Raw genomic sequence first — 17,461 nt, forward strand, 5'->3', positions numbered from 1 at the left:
GCAGTGGTGAAGAGGAGCAGCAACTCCAGGGGGCTCTTGTCACTGGGCCCCTGCTAGAATGTGGGCCCTCAGCAGGTGCCTGACCATGCGTACCCTTGATGCTAGCCTGGGGTAAGTTATCGCTTAATAAAATGGCTCTCTGTATTCAGCCAAGATAGCAAACTCAGCACTGAACAATTCAGCACGTTGTAGAGACTCTTAAAAGCAGGAACTAAGGTTAGAGATTCCTAGTTGCTGAACTGTTTTATTGTTTAGATTAGCTCTAAGCAGGAACAAGAGAGAGATCCTCCCAGTACTTTCATTTAGAAGGAAGCATCTTGGTTGCCAAGGAAATACTCTGGTCATAGCAGCTGCAGGTTATATGTCAGCATCAGAAGTGAAGGGAAAGCAACAAGTGGGAGCACATGACACCTATTTGACAACAGCTGCACTGGTTTCCAAGTTGATTCTGGGCACAAATCAAGGTGTTTATTGTTTCCCTTAAAGCCCTAAATGGCTCAACCCCCTGCTACCTAAATCACTGTTTTCTCCCATAGGAAAATGCCTGCTCTTTAAGATATGCAGGGGAAGCTCTGCGTTTCATTCCACTGGTTGTGGAGGCACAACTGGTTGGGTCATGGGAAAGGATCTTCTCTGTGATTGCACCTAGGTTTTGGAACTTATCCCCCCGCCCTCCCCCAGCTTTCTACTGCCTAGCCAAAATGTTTATGGTCTGGCAGGTATTTGACCTGCTGGGTTGCAGCATTCTTAAATGGACTAGATCTCTTGTTCTCAAGCTGTTTTTATCTGATGTGCCCATCTCCTGTTTTTATTGTATTGTTAACTTTTAAAATTATTTTATAATTGTTTTTAATTTGCTGGGAGCTGCCCTGAGCATTGTGATCACAACGGAATGGCAGGGTATCTATTTTCTTAAATAACTTTATTAAAAATCCAGTGTTCTTACCCTGTGAAGATAGAATATGAACCTGTATAGTGTCTCTTCCAAACTCTGGTCCATGGTAGTTATTGTGATTCCCCCTACCCCCAAATTAATTAGTTCATAATTTAAAAACCTTAAGATTTATAGAAAGAAATTGAAAATATTCCTAGAAACATGTATCAAAAGTGTTGGAAATTCACTATATGTTAATATATTAAAGACCAACATCCACATTTTGAGAACATGCCCCAAAATGTCACTGAGAAATGAGTTCAATAGTGATAGTGGGAAACCCAGGAAGGAGCCCAGATTACTGAACCCAGAATGAAAATATTGCAGGGAGGAACAGATGCATGGAGAAAGAAAGGTGGGAGGAGGAGAAGTGTATAATAACAGTACAAAGCTATACAGGATCTCTATTTGACTACCAGTTGGGGAAAATGTTTCTTTATCTTGGGGACAAACTGGATGCAATGGGGTCAGCTATATTTGTTACTCATGTATTACCATCCCTGTCCACCTATAAAGTGAGGGGTGGGTTCTAATTTTTATATTAAAATAGTGCACACCAGTGGGGGGGGAACTAACGCACACTCCACTGCAGCAGGCAGTTATACTAGTCCAACTCTGATACTAGAAGTGAGATAGGCTGAAAGAAGTTGGACTAAGCATGGGGAGGTAAGGAAAGACAAACAAGGATTCAGCTCCCCTCTGCTGTGCATTCCTTTTGATGTAACAGATTCCCACTTATGCGTTCTAAATGAATCAGGCAGCCACATGATTTAAAAAAAACACAGCTGCCTCCATGTCTAGTTTGAACTATATTGGGAGGGATCTCTGAGACATGTTCAGCTTTCTATAGAAGAAATTCTAGCATTCAGTAGGTTCTTATACACACGCACACACGCACAGTAATGCATTCTCTAACACATTAAGATTACTGTGATTTGCAAACTACACAGAGGGACAATAAATTGAGATTACAATACTTGTATTTAGGAGTGAGTCAGGTAAACCTATTATCTTCAGATCAAGTGCAACACAGAAGGAGCCCTACAATACAACAACGATGGACAGGGAAGTACAAGGTCAATCGTAAAATAACTTAAACTGCATGATATGTTTTATTTGAAAATTCAGACAGAAACCCTGAGTTACCAGCCACAGAATCAGTTAAATTTAAAAAAAGAAAACGAAAGCAAAGCTGATTTTTTGCACTTTGCATCATGAGGCTCTGGATTGTGCTATTTGACAGAGAGAGTTTTTAAAAACAAAAAAGACAATCCTCACCTAGAAAACCTGACATCATCCCTGTGGGAAAACAGCTTTCTTAGAAGGCCATTGCACATTCAAAAGCTAGATATAATCTCGCAGAGGTCTAAGAGGCAGCTGGATTGAAGAATATAGAAAAAGAGTAGTAATTCCAGCCCTGCAGGTTGGGGTGTCTGATAGCGTGATGTCCAAAGGGGGATTGGGGGGGGGAAGAGAAGAGAGAGTGGTTCAAAATCCTCTTGGATGTCAGCACAGGGCTTGGAAGATGGGGGGGCCATGACACTGAAGAAGCTTGTGCACACAAGAACTCATAGTCTGTACAGAGGGGATCCTAAAAAGAATCCCCTCCATTGGAGTGATCTTGATGAGAGGGAAAGAGAGAATGTTGTTCCAGCTGTACCAGGTTTCGCTTACAGAGGCATCCACTTGTCCAAGGCTTGGCTGCTTGCAGCTGGAGAGACTGGCTGTGTCACAGGCAGCAAGCCATGAACAAGCATGTTCAACTTCTCAGATACACCTAGATAGATCCCTTTACAAATAGTATCTCTGTACACTTAAAACAAAAACAAAACAAAAATAGGAGAACAAGAGCTAGTCTTTCTGAAGGCACTTGGCCCTGATGTGCATTTGAGGAAGTGCCTCAAAATCAACTTCTTGCTGGGATGACATTTACTTGCTCCCCTGGAAGTTCAGGAAAGCTTGTGCAGAGTCAAGGGAAGCAGCACGGGTGGTGGGTGGGGGGCACCCAGCTTTCCCAAGTCACAGTGTGGTAGATGGGAGCTTCTTGACTCGCCTCTGTGCCAGGAAGGAGGACTCGATGGGCTTCAGCTGAGGGCCTGGCTTGGAGTTGTTCAACGCAGAGTACGTGGCAGCCATGGCACCCTAGGAGAGAGAAAAGCCACAGGTGTTTGCCTGGGAGACATACACACATACAGGAGGCAACCCCACCCAAGACCAAACCAAGAACCCGAAAGAAAGCCAAGTCAAGCAAGCAAGAGTCACACCACAAATTGCTTTGCTCCTCTGAAAAAAGCAACATACGAACATAGTCAATATATGTTTGTAGACACATGCATCATATCAGGTATGCTTTTTAGGGAGTCAGAATTGGCTGCAGTTTCCCTGTTTAATGTACTTTTGACAGCAAGCCCATGTAATGTGTGAAACTGCCCTAAAACCCAGGCAATTATCCCATAGGTAATGAGTCCTGCAGCAGTTATCCCATAGGGCCAATTCTTGTGGGCAACATCCTTACAGTGGTCCTCCTTCTGCCTAGATGGCTGTTTCCTGGTAGGAGTGATTGCCAAGAGTATATTAGCCCTGTTGTACAATAGTTGTGCTAGTGTTTCCAGGCCCAGTTCTTAGGTGATGGTTTTAACCTATAAAGCCTTAACTGGTCTGAGTCCAAAGTCTCTCTCTCTCTCTCTCTCTCTCTCTCTCTCTCTCTCTCTCTCTCTCACACACACACACACACACACACACACACAGTTTTGAGATAGTTCCTGCTCAGAGTTCCACCTTTTACAGGCACAAGACAGCATCCACTAGGAGCAGAACCTTCTCACAGTTGCCCCAGTAATATGAAATGCCTTCCCAAGGCATTATTTCTTACAGAATTTGGAGAGAACGAAGGGCTGCCTAACAGAAAGAATAGTGACAGCTGCTGTTTCGGTTGCTGCTGCTTTTAATGTAGTTATGTGTTCAATGGTTTTCATGTTCTTTGCTTTTTATTGTAATTTTGTTAGCCACTGATATGCTTTGAAAAACCCGAAAAAGCCGGAGTGCCAGGTCAGCCCACTTGTCCATCTAGCCCAGTGTGGTGTACTCTGGCATTAGCTGTCCAGGGACTCAGGCAGAGAAGGGTCTTTCAACTGCTACCCAAGATCCTTTTTGAACTGGACATGCCAGGGACTGTACCTAGGGCTTTCTACAAGTAGAGCATGTGCTCTATCACGGAGCTATGGTCCCAAGTATTTTTCTGACTCTCTTCTCACTGATCAAGGGAGATGGAGATTGGGAAAAGGTTAGGGCAGTTAGATGTGGCAAAGAAGAAACACTTTGCTATTGTGTAGGATGCTTTGGGGGTAGGGAAAGAAGAGTCTTAATGGACAAGATCCTCCCTGAACACCTTAGCTATTGCTGGGTTTCTGGAGGGGCAGAGGATGGGGGAAGAGAGCAGATATTTCCATAGCCCATATATTATCTATAATGGGACAGCACTGGAAGCATGCAAACCCCTCCACCCCAATCACAGTTTTGTACCTTTACAAGCTGTACATCCTGGTGACTCAACTGGCTCTGTGGCAACCTGTCCTTCTGGGTTATCCATGGGTGTTGGAGCACTTGTTTGGCAGTCAGGCGCTGATGAGGGTCAACATGGAGCATCTTTGATACTAGGTCCTGCAATAAGCATTCAGAGACTATAGTTGCAGTATGCCTTCTTTTCACATGTGGGTGACTGGGAAAGTCACAGGTTGGACTAAAGACCATGCAGCTTTTTTGAAAGGTCTTGGCTATATTTATTTGAGGCTTGCTCTCAGAATCACTTTGGTTGTTTGGGAGCAATTGTACCTTGATAGCCAAATGTAGATGTAAAGCTTTCCTCTCCAGAGAGTAATTTTTGGTCCTCTCTTAAGATATCACTGTCAATTTTATCATTTGGGGAACCCACTACGGGTGCTTCCAGATGAGGCTTTTACTGTGCAATTCAACCGCCTCATCTACTTAATTTTACAGGAGGTCTAGATGTCATAGTCTTCCATTTGCAGCCCTTCTGTGTTTTCCCACCATTTCTTCTGTCTGTCTTCTTACCAAAAAAAAAAAAAAATGTTAAGGAAAAAAAGACAAAATGGCTACAAAGTGCTTTTGAATGTTAGCACTTGGACTCCTCCGTCTGGAAGCACAGTCCCCCCCCCCGCCCGCAATTCTCTCTTTCCTCCTACCCCTTTCCTTGTAAAAAGTGATCCGTTGGTAGGACGGCTACATAAATCACTGTCACTCCATGGGGGGAATGTTCTGTATTCCAAAAAGACTGAGAGCAACTTCCCAGTCCACTACAGCAGGAGGTGAGGCTGGACTTCCTGGGTTGTATGCTTGCTTTGCCTCCTCTTTCCCAATTGGAGCCCCGGGGTAGCATCAGCACACAGCACCCTTGGGCATATGTTAGGGCTACAGCATTTGTGGGGAGAGTGTTAGTGGGACAAGGCTAGTGCATGCCCTAGAGCCTCTTTTAAATTAAAAAAAAACCTTATTTCTCCTTGCAGTTCAGTATCAAGCAGCTTCCAGTAACCATTTTAGTCCCCCCACCCAACTCCCCCTTTCCTGGAGGTTGAGTCAATCCAGGGTGCTGTGGGAGAAAAAAATACCTGCCACCACAAAAAACCCCCCACATGACCGCTGTCAAAAAACATGGTGATCCCCAGGCCCAATATTTCAAAGAATGTTAGTAGTCTAAACTTCACTTGTGTCCACCCAGTGGGTAAAGGAAAATTCATGCCATTGCCATGGATGGGGCTGGGCGACTGTTCATGCTCTGATCCAAATTAATTAGTTTACGCTGCATGCCAAATTACAATTCACATTTTTTGCAAAGGGCTTGCGAAGTTCTGCAAGCAAGAGTCAACATTAAAAGCCATTTATGTAAGTCTGCCTGTTCTACAAAAGGTGCTCAGTCACATGACACCCTTTTCTGGGACCTGCATGTTGCATTTTTGCAGTTTGGATTTTAGGGCCAGAGGGGAGAGAAGGTGCAGAAACAGAAATGAGGGCAAAAGGGATGACAGCATTGGGGCAACACAAAGGGAAGCCACAGAGGCCACTCAGGGAACAGACTACACAGCCTTGCAAATCCTGCCTGAAAATCTTTCTGTCCACAAGATTTGAAATGAGAAAGAACAAGTAGATACACTAAGGAATCTCAAATTCTGCTCTAGATGGCCCTCCAGATGCTGTTGGACTACAGCTCCCATCATCCCTGACCATTGTCCATGCTGGCTGAGACTGATGGGAGTTGGAGTCCAACAACATCTGCAAGGTTATGAGTTCCCCATCTTTGTTCTAGAGAAGTTCTTTTGCTAATGGCAAAAATGAAGGGTCATCTTTCAGGGAACTGGGGTTCTTTCCTTTGGAAAACACTGTTGGAGCCCAGGAATATACTGAGCCCTGCTCTTTGTCAAATCCTAGCAGAATGACGGTGGAAGAAGGCAGAGTCAACCCCTGGCCTCTGCTTTGAACTGAAAGCCAGTGTGGTGTAGTGGTTACTGTGTTGAACTGGGAGTCGGGAGATCCGGGCTCTAGTCCCCACTGACCATGAAGCTCACTGGGTGACTTTTGGCCAGTCACTGACTCTCAGCCTACCCTACCACACAGGGTTGTTGTGAGGATAAAATGGACAGGAGGAGGGCCATGTAAGTCCCCTTGGGTTCCCTGAAAGAGGAAAAACAGGAAGTTTGTAAATGTAATAATAAATAAACAATAAATAAAATCCTAAACCTTACCTTGGCCGCATCAGAAACTGTGTCCCAGTTTCCCCCTCTGAGGGAAAATTTCCCCCCACCTATCCGAGTAAGGATCTCCTCGGGGGTGTCGTTGGGCCCATTTGCAAATGGAGTGTACCTGCAAGAGGAAATTGGTTTTGGTTTGTTTTTTAAAAATTGCAGTGCTAGATTATTAGATGGAAATGAGGGATGGGAAGCACGGAGCGGTCGGAGGAATGAGGTGAAGGGCATGGAGAGGGTGGGACTGCACCCCACCCCAGGGAAAGAAGAAATTAATCTTTCAGCCCCTACCTCCACCCCACCCCCAGCCAGCAGGGAATCCATGTAATTCCTACCCAGAGACTTCAGCAAACACTACTTTCACTTTCAAGTCTTACTGCACAAGCTATTCTTTAAAAAAACAAAAAGAAACCTTCTACCAATACTGGGATTCTCAGGAGACAGACAGACAGAGACACACACACATGCTCTGCACTAGCAGATTTCATAATTCATTATAATTATGAGCATGCAATAAGTCAGTGCACCCAATTATAAAGCTGAATCATAGGGTCTAGTCTGTTAATGATTGGTTAGGAATTGGAGACTTTGCTGCAGGGCAAAGAGTTGGCCCGAATGACCTTCAGGCTCACTACAGTTTTAGTTATTAATAATAATATGTCTGTTGCAATTTTTACATTTACAAGTGTTTCTTAATCCTTTAAGAAACAGATGATCCTTGGTGGCCCATATCAGTAGTGACCACATGGAAAATCCCTGCTTAGATGGTCTGAAAAGGAGCCAATGGCTCCCAACTCCCCTTTAAAATGGTTTTAAACAGTACTCATCAGCTGAGAACAGAGAGCTGTGTTTTAATGGGGGTGCCTCAAGAAACAGTTGCTGACCTACTCTTTGTCCAGTGCATGAGAGGAGTGGGGCCACGACTCGGTAGAATATGTGCTTTGCTGGTTCAATCCCTGGCGTCTCCAGTTAGCAGGTGATGGAAAAGACCTGTACCAGCCTGATAGCACTCTTGAGGTCATCAGCAGAGGGCGTTTAGGCTGGTAAGTACAAGGGAGAGGGCCTTCTCAGTGGTGACCCCACCCCTCTGGAATCCACTCCCATGTGGGTTCATCAGGCCCCTTCCTTCCAGGTGTTCAGGAAAGCTTGGAAGACCATCTGTTTTCACTGGCTTTTCTGTAGTTCTTGAGCTGGTGGTTTTATGGGAAATTTCTGGTTTCGTTGATTTTTTTATTTGTAATCTGTTTTTATAGAACTTTCACTGAATATGTGTTTATTGAATTTTTATTGTATCTATTTTGTATGGTTTTTATCTTGTATGTGGCCTTGAGAAGGTTCTACCCTTGAAAGCCACCTAAAAATAAATTACAAAATAATAAGATCTCTCTCTGCCTGAGATACTGTAGTGCACCTGCCGGTTAGAGTAGACAATACTAGAATAGATGGAGCAGTGGTATAAGGCAGCTTTCTATGATCCTATGCAATTCAAGATATTAAGTCACCAGACCACCTCTTCCTTCCTCACAAATCACTGCTAAAATTGACAGAAGGCATGTTATGACAATAAGTGCAAAACAACCAATGTAAAAATATACAATCCATATAATAATCATAATAAAAGTACAGCTAAATGATAAATAAGTACCATACCAAATTCAAAGAGACATCAACTAGTATAAAACAGCATTTCAACAACATAATATTTAACAAAATATCTTATATCCTCCCAGCAAAATCATTCTCCATGTTTGCCAAAAGAGCACCACCTACACCACACAAGAGGGTCGTATCAGCCGTTTTGGGGAACCCCAAGGTTTGCAGAAGTACACAAAATATTTAGGGGAAAAACCCTAAAAGCGGGGAGAATACCCAGTCAGCCAATAAGGACTGAGCATGCTCAGTGAGCACGGAATGTTGATTGACTATTTGGGGTGGGGTGGGGATGGAAAACCAGGAAGGGGAGTGGAAGGGAGTATCCTGGAAGGAGGCATGGCTGGCTAACTGGCTGGCACCCTGAACAGAAGCGCTCCACGTGGCAACATTTTGTTCATGCCCCACTTGTCACAGCTCCTTTATGACAAAAGGTTACAATGTCTGGGGCTGTTTAACTTAGAGAAAAGGTGAGTAAGGAGAGACACGATAGAGGTGTACAGAATTATGCATGGTGTGGAGAATGTGGCTAGGGAGACATTTTTCTCCCTCTCTCATAATCTTAGAACCCTAGAACCCAGGGTCATCTGTCAGGACATTTTATCTGTCAGGACAGATAAAAGGAAGTTCTTCACACAGTGCGTATTCCATAGCAAACTATGGAATTCGCTACCACAGGATGTAGTGATGGTCACCAAATTGGATGGCTTTAAAAAACTGCCCCTGGACACAATTAGGAGAGGTGCAGAGAAGGGTCTGAAGGAGGCACCTGATGCAGTGAAGCTACGCGGGCCTAGCCTAGAAAACTACTGCACAGAAGATCGTCTGGGAGCCACACGCAAGCTGCTCAAGCTCTTCTGAGGAAGAACGACCTATAAGTGCCATTAGTAAACATTTAAGCATATTAATTTTTTGTCTGTGGCACCAGAAAGTATCACTTGCCACTGTGACTCTATAGCTCCTTGGCTATATTGCCTCATTTCCCCCAGGCCATAACTGGCCCACTGGAGTCTCCACTGTGCAAGCAGTGCCCGATATTCATAGCTGTGTCCACTTGTGTGTTACACCACCACAGTGCCAGTTGGAGTGGGATGGTTAAGGCATTATCTGGCTGTCCAAGCAGCCTTCCTGGGACTCTGCCTCAGTGGGCGGCCATAATCACAGCATAGGAGTCAGTTGGAGGAAGATGCCCAGATGTAAAAAACATATGGATTTTGGGTGCTAGAGAAAATCATTGAGAGGTGCCCATTTTGTGGTTGCTCCCATGGTGGATCAGAGTGAACTGGCTTGGAGACTGTTAAGCCGCTGCCATGGAGCCCAGCTGTGCTACACCCCTATGCTGCATGCTCAGGTTTTTGTGAGAGATGCCCATTACTGTAAGGAAAACTTGTATTGTGATGTGTGGCCTGAAGACAGACCTTTGATGGTGCAGTTCCATGCCTATGTTCCAGAAGTGTTTGTCTAGGATGCTTTGTTGGCTCAGGACTACTTGCAATGCTACTGACCTGAATTTGAGGTGTTCTCAAATGATTGCAAAGAGAGGTCACTACAGAGTATTCCTGCAGGAGGAGTGGGACCTTTTTCAGAGAATGATCGTGTTGACTAATGAGAAGGTTTCTGTTCCTATCACCGGCAAAATCTGTGTTTTCCAAGCAATTGGCAAGACTGTGAAATATGCCCAGTTGCTGAAGGAGGCTGGTTGTCAGCTCCTGACTATCCATGGTTGCACTGAAGACAAGAAGGGGCCTCTTGCTGATGTGGCCTCCTGGGAGCACATACAGGCTGTGAGAAAGGCTGTAAAATCCCTGGCTTTGCCACTGGAAACATTCAGTACCTCACTGATGTGGAACAATGTATTCAGAAGACAGGAGTTCAAGGTGGCATGAGTGCAGAGGCCAATCTTCATAATCCAGCTTTGTTTGAGGGGGAAAACCTTGTCATCTGGGAGACGGCTGAGAAATACCTGGAAATAGTTCAGCAGTATCCTTGCTCACTGTCCTCTGTCCAGGCTATCTCTTCAAGCTTTGGCTGCAAGTTCACCAATACCTGCATGATGACTTTGGCTAAAGACACAGGAGGGACTTGTGGAAATTATATTGCCAGGAAGAAATAGGCCATTTGAAGGAAGAAGAGAAGGCAAAAGGTGAACTGCCTTTCTTCCATCAGATTTGTCAACCATATCTCAGGCCAGGGCCAAGGAGACATGAAAGGAAAATGGAGCTCGTCGGATGGAAAGAAATACATGGGGGAAATGAGTTCTGGGGGATGAGGAAGATGGGAATGCAGATTCTCTTTCGAAGAACAAACAAAAGAAGAAATTAAGAAATCCTAATAAAAACTTTGATCCATCTATAAAACCCAAATATGCGAAGTGTGAAAACCCAAACGGCAACAAATGTGTGTTTAACCTGTGCCACAGATGCTGTTAGAAAAGGGCTTTTACAGAGACAGAGGACTGTCCAGGATATGGTCTGTTATTGAAAGTCAAATATGAAAAGTCCCTTCTGTGGAAAAGGTGCCAATTCAGTACGGAAAATATGGAAGTGACAGCTCAACAAGGCGAAGTAGAGGAGACTATATTGCTCAAAGAAACTATTGATAGTGTAGCATGAGGCTGGAAAACCTCCACCTGGATCTGTTCAGTGGTCTCTGTCCACTGAACAAAGAAATCTCTGCCTTCAAAACACAGCAGTTGACTCCACAGACCTGTTCTTAAATGATTGGCAAGTCTTATTTAAGGAAAAGTTTCTTTCTCAGGGAAATGTCCTGTAACAGAAACAAAAAGGATGCAATGAAAGCTTTTGATGCCATGTTTGAAAGACTTCACAGGACAGAGCCGGAAGTGCTGCCCTTAACACGCTGCACTGGAGACACCTCTAAAGTTATGGCCTGCCTGTTTTAAACTTTGTGTGTGGTTTTAAAATTGGCAAATAAATATTTTTTAATAAGTGTCCACCTGCTACTATTGGGGGATCCTGCTCTCTCCTTTTAGCGAGCCCTGGCTAAAAGGGTCTTCAAGATTTGCTATTGCTTACCCACTCCCCTCATGTGGTACATCTCCAATCCCACTGCTCTTTGCCTCTTCCTAACTCCAGTAGGACCCCCTTCTGGCCCCATATGGCCCTACATTCTTCCATCTAACAACTGATGCTCCCAAGAAAAATGAGGAGGAATCTCTTCTGCCGATTTAAGGAAAATACTGCCACCTAGTGGTAAGACCAGTTCCGGGCCACCCTGCCTAAGGGTGTGCATGGCATGTGTGGCATCACTTTTACACAGGAGAGGATATACTTCAGTTAGGATATTCTTGGGAATTGCTGGGCTAGAGTCTGAAGGCAGACGATACAGAAACCTTTGTGAAGCTAAGCAGGTCAGAGTAAGGTCAGTGCCCAAAAAGGAGACCACCTGGGAACCCCATGGCTGGTCCAAAATAGGGAAGTAACATGGTTAAACCTGGACAGGCTGATAATATCATATTAAGTCAGTGCTTTGCCATCAGGCACTAGGTTCCAGTCTGTTTCCAGGCCCAATTCAATGTGCTGGTTTTATTTTTTAAGGCCCTAACTGGCCTGGGGCCACATTACCAGCATGAGCATCTCCTCCCACATATACCTGCCCAGACCCTAACGGTTTTTCTACATGAGACTTTTAACCTGCACCTTTCTGCTTCTGGATTCTTTACAGGATTAAGATTAGCTCCTTTACATATGTTTTTTCCCAGGGGTTTTTCTTTTTCTGCCTTTTTCTGTGTTCTGTTTACACAACCACTAGGTGGCACTGTGATATAGCAGAATCGTGCAATTACGGGAGGGTTCTATACCGCCTTTGAGAAAAAATACTAAACTTTCTCTGTTAGGACCCCCCCCCCCCCCGATAATGGTTGGAAAGCACAGGACAGACTCTGGAGGATGACAATGTCACGTAAAGGACCTGCAAACTACCGTGAGTGAGGAAGCACAAATGCACAATTAAAGCCTTGTGTAGAAAGGCTCTTTGATCATCTTCAGAGGCCTTTCTCCAGGTGCCCCTGTCAAATGAGGCGAGGTGGGTGGCTACCAGAGAAAGGGCCTTTTTGGTGATGGCATCCCGATTGTGGAATGCCCTCCCAAGAGGCTCACCTGTCATTTACACTGTGGTCTTTTCACTGCCAGGTGAAGACCTTTTTGTTTTCCCAGCCCTTTCTGTCTTAAAAAACTGTTTAGGTATTTTGCACTATCGTTATGCTCTGTTGCTGGTTTTATTTATACTGCTGCTAGGTTTTTTTCTTATTCTATTTACATGTTGTGTTTGTTTTATTTGTATACTTTATGGCTTTAACTTTTACTCTAAAATCTCCCAGAGACTTTGTTGCTGAGCAGTATACAAATATTGTAAGTAAATAAATACTGAAGAACAGCAGGGTACAAGATGTTAGAAATATATTTATTTTAACATCTGTGCTATTTGTAGCAGACTAGGTCAGTTCAGCAGGCATCCATCTATAGCCAACAAGCAACCATTAACTAGGACAACAACATTTAATGATGAATCAGTTAATTTAACAGCTTAAAAAATTTAACGTTGCATTCCTATGGTCCCTAGAAGGGTATCCTAGGAGCCATAGGATTATTCAGATCTCCCTCTCTGAGAACAGAGAGGGAAAAAAAGGTTCACCCTCACAGAGGGAGGTCTGACCTCATAAGCCTCCTCTGTGAGGCTGCAGAAAGGTCTGCAGCTGGTGCTCCTACAACATCGGGGGGGGGGATTCTGGGGGCATGTTAGGAGACACTGTGGATCCACAGGGTCCAAAGCCCTCCCATTCCCCCGTCACACCACTGGAACAGGGGAAATGTGATACCAGCCCCAGATCTAGCACAGTTTATTTCCCTTCCATTGGAATGAATGGGAAGGGAACAGGTATTTTTTTTAATCCTCCAGAAAAAGGAAAAAAGAAACTAAAAACTCATCCCCCACACCGTTTGCCCTGCCACCACAAGCCTAGCAGGGCACAGGAAAAGGTGGTTCCTCTGCTTTGGATTCTCCTGGCCCACAGACTAGCCCTGCCCATTGTCTAAGTCCCACTGATTAAATTAGGCAGAGCAGTTTTTAAAAAATTATTATTAATACAAGTGCTTATAAAAACTGCAGAGTGCGATAGCCATCTTAAAAAGAGGCATTCTCCTTTTCTCACACACAGGAGGGAATGCCTCTTACTAAGATAAAAATGGCTGCTATGACATATATGCATCATCTAAAACACAATGAAAGTATGCTCTTGCTTGAAAAATATTGTTTTTATTCAGATACAAATTTAAAATCAATAGATCAATCAATCAAATCCAACTAAAACCCATTTGATGGGATGAAAATGTAATAAATAAACAGGACTGAAACTGTTCACCAAACAAAAGGATGATGGCACCTACCCAGCCAACATTGTGTAGAGGAGAATCCCTAAGCTCCAGATATCACAGGCCTCGTCATAGCCTTGACGTTTCAAAACCTAAATGAGAACCAAGATGAGAATCAAGAAAAATAAAAGTGATGGAAGATTAGTATCATCCCCAAGACGAATGGGATAAAATTTGACATGAAATGGAGAAATGCTAAGCTGGTGGTAGCTCTCCTTGCCTCTAAAAAAAGGAAAGCAGTGAAAGTAAGTACATGAGTTTATCTGCTCTTAGAAATTTAACACCACGTACCAAAACAAGATGCTTCAAAACACACAAGAACCCTAATTCAGAGACATTTAGGGATGCGTGTGCTTCACAGTTTAGCCTCAGACAACAATTCACCATTCTATGTAGTTGGATAGAAGGAACAGTTATGCTCCCGCCAGTTTTGGCTGCCAATGGTTCAGTAGAAGGTGTGGCAAAGCCAACACATGGCCACTATAACTGATGCATATGGACTCCACAAGTCCAGACACAGCACACCTGCTGCATTTGCCAAGTAGAGCATACAACCGTCAGGGAGCCTATGAATCAACTGATAATAATTCTGCCCATACTATATATCTTAAACACATGATACAATATAATGTTTTCTAGGCTTAAGATGATTTGGTGAAATTGGCTGTTTACTGGAAAAGCGACTCTGGTTCATTTCCAGGAATCAAACTGTGCGGGAATCTCTTTAGCAAATGACTCAAGCTTTTGACCTTAATTTATTATTTAAGTATGCCATGCTCTGATCATCATTGTATTCCTCTTGGACCTTGCATTTTAGGTTTGGAGTCTTTGACTGCGTTTGGACAATCGTGTCAGGAGAAGAAGCCATTGTGGCTTCTCCCCCAGCCCCTGCGTGTGCTGTGCTCATGCCCACCATTTGCCTAATTCTCTGTGATGCAGCGTGGGTTGGCATGTCAGTGCAGCAGGGCTGGATTCGTACCCACCTTATAACCCATGACTTGCAGTAGGGGTTGTAGGGTGGGTATGAAGCCCGCGCCGGGTTTAGATGACACGCCAACCCGTGCTTCATCGTGGGGACTTATGCAAATAGCAGTCATGCATGCAGCATGCATGATGGCTTCTTTTACCAATGTGATTGTCTGAACACCCCTATAGTCTCTATTAGCTGTTTCCATGAGGCTTGCAGAGAGGGAGGCTGTATAGGCCAAGAGAAGACAGAAGGTAGATCAGGATCTACTGGTACATTTATGGGTGATTTGCAGTAATTCAGAAACGGGTTCTGATTCCCAGTAGTTTCGCAATAGTAAAAAAACCTGAAACTTAAAAAAAAATATCTGCCATGTTGAATTTCTGCTGTTCAGTTATCTGTTAGCCTCAGTGTTCCTCTCCTGTAAAATATGAGTATTAATTGGTTGCCTTTACCCAGGTATTTGTGAACCTCTACTAGCCACCTTGAAAGTTTTGTGTTAGAATTCAGATCTATAGTAACTCAGATGTAGGTTTGTCTTTATATACACCAGGGGTGCAAAACCACTTTGGAAAAGCTGTCAAGGGCTGCATTCTAGGGGGGTAAGGCTGAAGGCCAAAGGGGACAGGGCCCAAAATACCAGCTTCTTTTAGCTTAAAGCTCTCACTGTCTGTAGCTAAGCCTTGGGAGAGGCATTTCAACCTTTTAGAATGGGAGGAAAACTGTACAAAAGCTGGGAAGCCACCAAATGATTGGTGGTTGGGGGAAAGGACGTGGGGCCAGCGGAAGGGGTGTGGCCTTCTGGGGACCCTCCCAGAGGGCTGGATTTGGCCCCTGGGCCTCAGGTTCTGCACCCCTGCCATAGCTCAGTGCTGCATGGGCCTCCTCGCTCCTCATTTTTCAAGGCACACTTCAACCCCACAAAGAATACAGTTTGGGAATCACTGCTTTTAACAACTAGTAGCGGCTTTTCTATCTCATATGGAGACCACTGTGAAAGTGCTAAGGAAGGAGGCCAAACAGAGCACATGAAAGATGACCACAGCTGCTAAAAATCTGCTTGTCCATCACACCCATATGCCAAAATGGGTAAAAGCAAGTAGAATGAGGTTGTTGTATGGACTAATCTGACCACAACGGATTCTTCTAAGCTCACGAGCTACTCACCTCTGGAGCCACAAAGTTGGCAGTATAGCAAGGGGTCATGAGGAGCCCATTGTCCGCCCTGAGTTGCTTGGCAAAGCCAAAGTCGCAAATACGAATAGACTCTGGGTTGACAGACTCATCTACATAGAGGATGTTGCTAGGTTTCAAGTCTCTGTGGACCACCTGTGAAGGCAACAGTGCAAATCACAGGTCATCCCTTTGGTCATAGCCACCTTCCAACTTCTTATTTTGGTTTTACGCCATAGATTTACACTTTTAAAGTGTTATATTATTTTTTATCATACTTTATTTAATGGTTTGACTTGTTGTGATCCGCACAGAGAGCTTCAGCTATTGGACCACATAGAAATGCAATAAATAAATAAATACTTACAGACAATAGTTAACTGCCCTTAGAAGGAAGCCTCTGATCTGAGCTTCTGTGTATCCAATACCCTGCTGGGCTGCTACTGACAGGAAGGGAGGAACGACGGAGGCAATTTTTGCCCCTCAGTCCTCCTTTTAAATGTTTTCCCTATAGACAGTCCCCTGAGCCCACCTAGCAAAGACATGCTGCCAGGGACTGGGCCAGGGCTGGAGAGGCCATAGGATATCTCATATCCCAGCCTTTCTGCTCCCTCCCTGTCCACCAGAACACGCCCCCTTTTCCTCCCCTCTGAGGCCACATTTGCGACCTTGGGAAATGTCCAGGGAGTTCTTTCCATGGCAGCTACAAGGAGGCAGGGGAGAGGGATCAGAACTCAGAGACCCCCTCCCAAGGTTGTAGCAGTGACTAGGGCCTTGGGAGGGGGACTCTAAACTATCATATGGTCCCTGGGATGCTCTCCAGGGACCCTAGGATTGCTCTCTAAACTTCTTTCAGACATTATTGCTATTTATTCATTCATTTTTACCCACTTTTTATTTCAAAACACCCGAAGAAGCTTACAAAAATAAAAGACAAAACTGAAAAACAGTAAAAATTGAAACAGAGCAATCTTTAAAAGCACATATTGTTAAAGATTGAAAAGCTCGTTGACAAAAAGCCTTCGGTGGTCACCTAAAAGCAGAAAGAGATGGAGTTCAGCAGATCTCCACACAGAGGACACTCCAGAGTGTTTTTTGGTGCTGCCACCGAGAAGGCCCTATCTCTTGTTCCTATTTGTCTAATCTCACATGATGATGGGACAGGAGCAAAGTTTCTGACGCTGACCTTAAAATTTGGACAGTAAAACCTAGGTAAACAGTAAGTTGACTCTGGCAAAGTTGGAGCCCACCACCCCATGGCAGGCCTGCATAACTTGTGACCTGCCACAATGCTTACAGCCCCCATTAGCCATGTATTGTGGTCTGAAAATGCTTGAACCCCGCCCTTCTTAGTTGGAGGGTTTCCTTCAGGTACCCCTGCTGAAGGAGGTACAGTGGCTGGCAACTGGGGTGAACCCCTTCTTGGTGGTGGTAACCTTGTCTGTGGAATACTCCCCCCCCCCCGCGAGGGGCTAGCCTGGTACCTAGACAATCCTTCTACGTGGTCAGGTGTTGACCTTTTTATTCCCCCAGGACTTTTAAGAGGATTAGGGTATATGCTGCTTTTACGTAGCTGTTTCAAACTTTCTTC

The 17,461-nt window shown here is 44.5% G+C and overlaps 1 protein-coding gene and 1 pseudogene across 3 annotated transcripts in view; one reads left to right on the forward strand and one right to left on the reverse strand.

The window, feature by feature from the left end:
- Nucleotides 1-856: 856 nt before the first annotated feature.
- Nucleotides 857-17,461, reverse strand: part of RPS6KA1 (ribosomal protein S6 kinase A1) — a 120,968-nt gene continuing 104,363 nt past the window's right edge. For all 3 annotated transcript variants that reach the window (XM_084815793.1, XM_084815796.1, XM_084815795.1), the window contains 5 exons: nucleotides 15,865-16,026; nucleotides 13,746-13,822; nucleotides 6,691-6,808; nucleotides 4,457-4,594; nucleotides 857-3,076 (listed from right to left, as the gene is read on the reverse strand). In XM_084815793.1, coding sequence (XP_084671919.1) covers nucleotides 2,954-3,076; nucleotides 4,457-4,594; nucleotides 6,691-6,808; nucleotides 13,746-13,822; nucleotides 15,865-16,026 — 618 coding nt within the window. In that variant the 3' untranslated portion in view covers nucleotides 857-2,953. The remainder of the gene's footprint in view (nucleotides 3,077-4,456; nucleotides 4,595-6,690; nucleotides 6,809-13,745; nucleotides 13,823-15,864; nucleotides 16,027-17,461) is intronic.
- On the forward strand, nucleotides 9,432-10,952 carry LOC146338063 (tRNA-dihydrouridine(16/17) synthase [NAD(P)(+)]-like pseudogene; annotated as a pseudogene).

The sequence above is a fragment of the Heloderma suspectum genome, chromosome 10 (assembly GCF_057233095.1).
Source record: "Heloderma suspectum isolate Gila_16-S chromosome 10, 16-S_ref, whole genome shotgun sequence".
Classification (NCBI taxonomy): domain Eukaryota; kingdom Metazoa; phylum Chordata; class Lepidosauria; order Squamata; family Helodermatidae; genus Heloderma; species Heloderma suspectum.